Genomic DNA, 4738 nt, shown 5'->3' with positions numbered 1-4738 from the left:
GATCATTTCTCTCTATGCAAATGTCATTGGTTAAAGTGCTGATGCCATTTAATTAGATCGTTTACAAACGTAACAGGATGGCTACAAAGAGATCTTATTTTAAAAGCAGCTGATGGTTTGGCAATGAGAGAACTACAGTGGTGGAGAGACCAGGAGGCAGCTCTCAGCGAAACCAACATTACGGGTGCCCTGCATGAGCCTTCTCAGTCCCAGCAGGAAGCCCACCACACTGGCTGCCCCGGCCTCCCCACTGCCTGTGCCAGGACAGCCGCCTCCCCTGCTTACCCGCCAACAACACCTAGGCTTCCTTTATCTAAAATCAGAGCGTACCAGGTCTCTAGCAGAAAATCAACTAAATGTCAGGGACCTCCGAGTCATTTAAAAAGAGAAAGTGGAAGGCCATTAGGCAAGCTATGTCTGGGCTGCTAATGTGGCCCCTGCAGGGAGGGGCCAGGAGCACTGCGGTGAGCCTCAGGTCTCGCAGGCCCAGCCCTGCTGCAGGGAACCAGAGCACCCAGGAGACCGGTCTTGCTTCTCAGACATCACACACACGGGGACCCTCCCCTCATGTCACTTGTTTTGCTGCCCTAAATGGCTTCTTCCACCCTAACCCCTGATCCCCTGATCCTGGAAGGCGGCAGAGAAACTGGCCCGTACAGAGACTTGCAATTCTACACTAGCTTAACAGCTACGAGACAGAAGAGGGGGACACAGAAGAGGTGGGTAAAAGCGGTCACAATGGCGGGGAGTGCTTTGAATACTGGATGGTGTCCAGAGCCGCCCCGATGTCGTAATTCTTGGTCTGCAGGAGCCTGGTGAGCCAGCCGCCTTCGTCAGAGAAGCCCATGGACAGCATCTGGGAGAGGGACTCAATCAGCCGCGGGTCAGCCTCTGCCAAAACAGTAAGGAAGCCATGAGGAGTGATGCTGAGCCCTGTGAGTGACCCGAAACACACACCCTCCTGCCTTGGCCAGCGGGACCAGGGCCTGCCAGTGTCCGAGTGCCCAGAGCTCTGGCCCTCACAGGCCACAGTGGACCTGCTTTCCCTGTAAAGGGCCAACCAGTCTTTTTCACACTGTTCAACTCTGCCACTGTGACACAAGGCAGCCAGGTGGCATGTAAACAAAACTATCGCTGGACACTGAAATACGCATTTCCTCTAACTGTCACATCTTTTGATTGAAAAATACAAGAACTACTCTTGGCCCATAGGCCATAGCTCGCCATCCCCTGCCCTAAGGCAGAGAAGACACACTGGCGGCGCACAGCAGGTTGTGCACAGACCTTGGTTTACACACGGCTGCAGTGACAATGAGGAGTCTCTGTCAGCTGTCCCCACCCCCCACCGCTGCCTTCCACACCATCCACTTCAACGGTGGCTTCTGCCTGGCTCTTCCAGGGATCTTGGCTATGACCCCCACTCAGACCAGCACTCCCTGAGGAGACACTGAAGAGGTCTGAGCCCAGTGTGAGTAGTAGGGACACACCCAGTGCTGCCCCCTCTCTGCGTCACACCTACCTTAATTCCTGGTCTGCATGTTAAGTTTTAGAAACTCCTACAATTAATATTCCTGGCTCTGGAGTTTGCTTAAAGAAAAACATTTTTAGAACTCCTGCATTAGCAGAGCTTACTCACTGCTGCTCAGGGTAGACGTAAGAGGACAAAACCAACTCCTAACCTCCCACACCTACAGACAAGCCCTGCAGTGGAGAACGTCCCATCCTGTTTGTGTCGCTGGAATCGGGGGGCAGGATGCTCTGAAGGGAAAGGTAGGACTGAACACAGAACTCTTGGTTCACTTGCCTGGTGGGAGATGCGGGTACAAGGCAGCTTCCTTCAGCCCTGTGGGTCCCTCCTGGGAGGGGTCCAGAGAGCTTGGCCCTTCGGATTCTGGCATCTGTAGGGACTGGAGTTCACCTGTGGACGGGTCCACTTCTTTTGAAGACAAATGGGTCCAGTCATCGTCTCCTCCTGAGCAGTTATCAGACTCCATCTGCTCCTGGAACAGAACTCACCATGAGCACACAAGAGACACGCGCAACAGGCCAAGCCTGACCATGGCACTGACTCCTGGCAAACAGTCGGGGAGCGTGCACGCACACATGTGTTTAAGGCTGCAGGGGGCTACGGGGATCAGTGAGCCACTCACAAAGACCAAGTAACTACAAAGTTCTAGCAGGTTCCCAGAGTGACTTTAATGGCACAGACATCACTGCAGCAGCAGCAGCTCCCTCAGGTTTCATAAGTGGCTGCATAGGTGCTGAGGATGAGGTGGAGGTGCAGCTACAAATCGCTAGGCTGCCCGAAGTCCCAGGTGGTGGGAGGGGCACAGGCTTGCCTCAGGCCGCCCCTCGGACTCCAAGGCGATCTTTCTCATCTGCTCTGCCAGAGACTGCGTGGCGCCCTCAACATTCCCACCCGGCTTGCTGGGGTCAGAGCAGCAGCTGCTTGGCTGTGAGCTGTTCTTCTCTGTGCTGGAACTCTCTGGAGAGGCAGGGGTCAGGCGGCTTCTTTTCCCGCCGTGCTCCACGTCAATATCCACTTCAATGCCTAGAGGCCGAGGAGGAGAGAGAAAGCTGTGACGCTCCCCCAAGGAGGCAGCTGCGAGCAGGAGTGTGGCCTGTGGGGACTACAGACTCACGATCTCACGTTCAGTCCACACAAGCAGGTGAGGGTCTGGATGGCGGCACTCAGTGTGTGGATGCAGGGGCTAGGTTCTCCTACCCAGCTTGACCCCGGAATCACACAGTCAGTATGGGACTAGACGATGCAAACGTGTGAGTCCGAGGCTTCTCCCAATATCCCAGCTACAAATCTCTGTGGCTTCTGGAAACATTCTCGGTGTGCCCGCGATACTGGAGCTTTCTCTTTCTCCAATTCAGTAAAACATTAACCTCAGCTAGCATCTAAGGTCAGCTTCTAAGCCAGAAAGTCAAGAGAGACCTTGTTTTTTCTAACCATGCAGGGTATGGGCTACACAGCAGGTAGGGCCAAGCCCTAAGTACGGGGGAGCCAACACTGCATGTGACGGGCACCTCCAGCCACAGTGATGGAAGGCTGTGTGTGCCTCATGACACTTGCACACAGAGGCTTTGGGTGATGACACAACACGCACCTAAACGCTGGGCTCCGCTCGGAGTGGACAGGCCATGCAGGCGAGGCATGGGGCCCGACGTGGCAGCGCAGGGAGCCTGCACACCTCCAGGCTCACGTAACTCACCAAGGACAGAGGAAAGAATCACCTGCACTATTCTGAAATTAAATAGTGTCAAAAGTCTCCATGCCCACAGCTTAGAGTCACCGGTTGTCAAAGGCTGTGGTGCACACACTGCTCCCATCCCACTCCCCAAAGCCTCCCTGCACCCTTTCAGCTCATGCTGCTCCCACCTGATGATCGAGTTCACACCTGTGCATGCTGCTCCCACCTGATGATCGAGTTCACACCTGTGCATGCTGCTCCCACCTGATGATCGAGTTCACACCTGTGCATGCTGCTCCCACCTGATGATCGAGTTCACACCTGTGCACTTCCTACTCTAGACCGGTATCTGCCTCTCCTTCCACTACCCTTTCCAAGACTCAGTTTTTTGTTAAAAGAACATTCAGTGTTTCAGCTAGTACCTCTATCTAAATGTTCTTTGCTGGGTCAAGGGGCAGACTATTTCCTTGCATAGCTTTTTGTTTTCCTACCACTGATGACGGCTTCTCTTTTTTTTTAGACGGAGTCTCGCTCTGACGCCCAGGCTGGAGTGCAGTGGCGCAATCTCTCGGCTCACCGCAACCTCCGCCCACCGGGTACAAGTGATTCTCCTGCCTCAGCCTCCAGAGTAGCTGGGAGTACAGGCACGTGCTACCATGCCCAGCTAATTTTTATATTTTTACTGTAGAGACGGGGTTTCACCATGTTGGCCAGGCTGGTCTTGAACTCCTGACCTCAGGTGATCCGCCCCCCAACATGCTGGGATTACCGACATGAGCCACCGCACCCAACCTGCCTTCTCTTTTCATTTGCTGACTTTCCCCATGTTCTCCCCACAGCATCTCCATAGTTTTCTACAAACTACAGACTATTGCTCAGAGGGTGAAGTGGATCCGAGGCCCCACTGGTTCTGGTGTTTTCCATAGAGAGTGTCCCCGGCTGTGCAGCCTCCTGTTCCAGCCAGGACTGGCGGCTCTCTGGGCAGAGGCTCTGCTGCACTGCTGTGACCACCTTTACTTTCACCCTCTGTCCTATTAGGTCCCCTGTTTCCTAATAGCTCTGTGCTTCATTTCGGGTTTATCTCTCCATGTGGTTCAAACCAAGGTTAAAATAATTAAGACTGTACACCAGAAAGTAACTTTGTTCTGCCCTGATACTTGATTGTTTTAGATGGTTATAGAACTCTAGGCTGGACCAGGCACAGTGGCTCACGCACATAATCCTAACACTTTGGGAGAACAACGTGGGAGATCTCTTGAGCCCAGGAGTTCAAAGTCGGCCTGGGCAGCATGGCAAGACCCCATCTCTACAAAATGTTTTTAAAACAGCTGGGCACAGGGCTGGGCGTGGTGGCTCACGCCTGTAATCCCAGCACTTTGGGAGGCCAAGGCAGGTGGATCATGAGGTCAGGAGTTCAAGACCAGCCTGGCCAAGATGGTGAAACCCCGTCTTTACTGAAAATATAAAAATTAGCCAGGTGTGGCGGCGGATGCCTGTCATCCCAGCTACTCGGGAGGCTGAGGCAGAAAACTGCTTGA

The 4738-nt window shown here is 53.8% G+C and overlaps 1 protein-coding gene across 7 annotated transcripts in view; it reads right to left on the bottom strand.

The window, feature by feature from the left end:
- Window positions 1-26: 26 nt before the first annotated feature.
- Window positions 27-4738, bottom strand: part of SQSTM1 (sequestosome 1) — a 39347-nt gene continuing 34635 nt past the window's right edge. For 6 of the 7 annotated variants that reach the window (XM_078004048.1, XM_015141573.3, XM_015141574.3 and 3 more), the window contains 3 exons: window positions 2340-2551; window positions 1805-2000; window positions 27-891 (listed from right to left, as the gene is read on the bottom strand). In XM_078004048.1, the coding sequence (XP_077860174.1) occupies window positions 734-891; window positions 1805-2000; window positions 2340-2551 (566 nt within the window). In that variant the 3' untranslated portion in view covers window positions 27-733. 7 annotated transcript variants of the gene reach the window in all.

The sequence above is a fragment of the Macaca mulatta genome, chromosome 6 (genome assembly GCF_049350105.2).
Source record: "Macaca mulatta isolate MMU2019108-1 chromosome 6, T2T-MMU8v2.0, whole genome shotgun sequence".
Taxonomy (NCBI): Eukaryota; Metazoa; Chordata; class Mammalia; order Primates; family Cercopithecidae; genus Macaca; species Macaca mulatta.
Note: the sequence above shows the minus strand (reverse complement) of the source record. Positions and strands in the feature narration are given on the sequence as shown.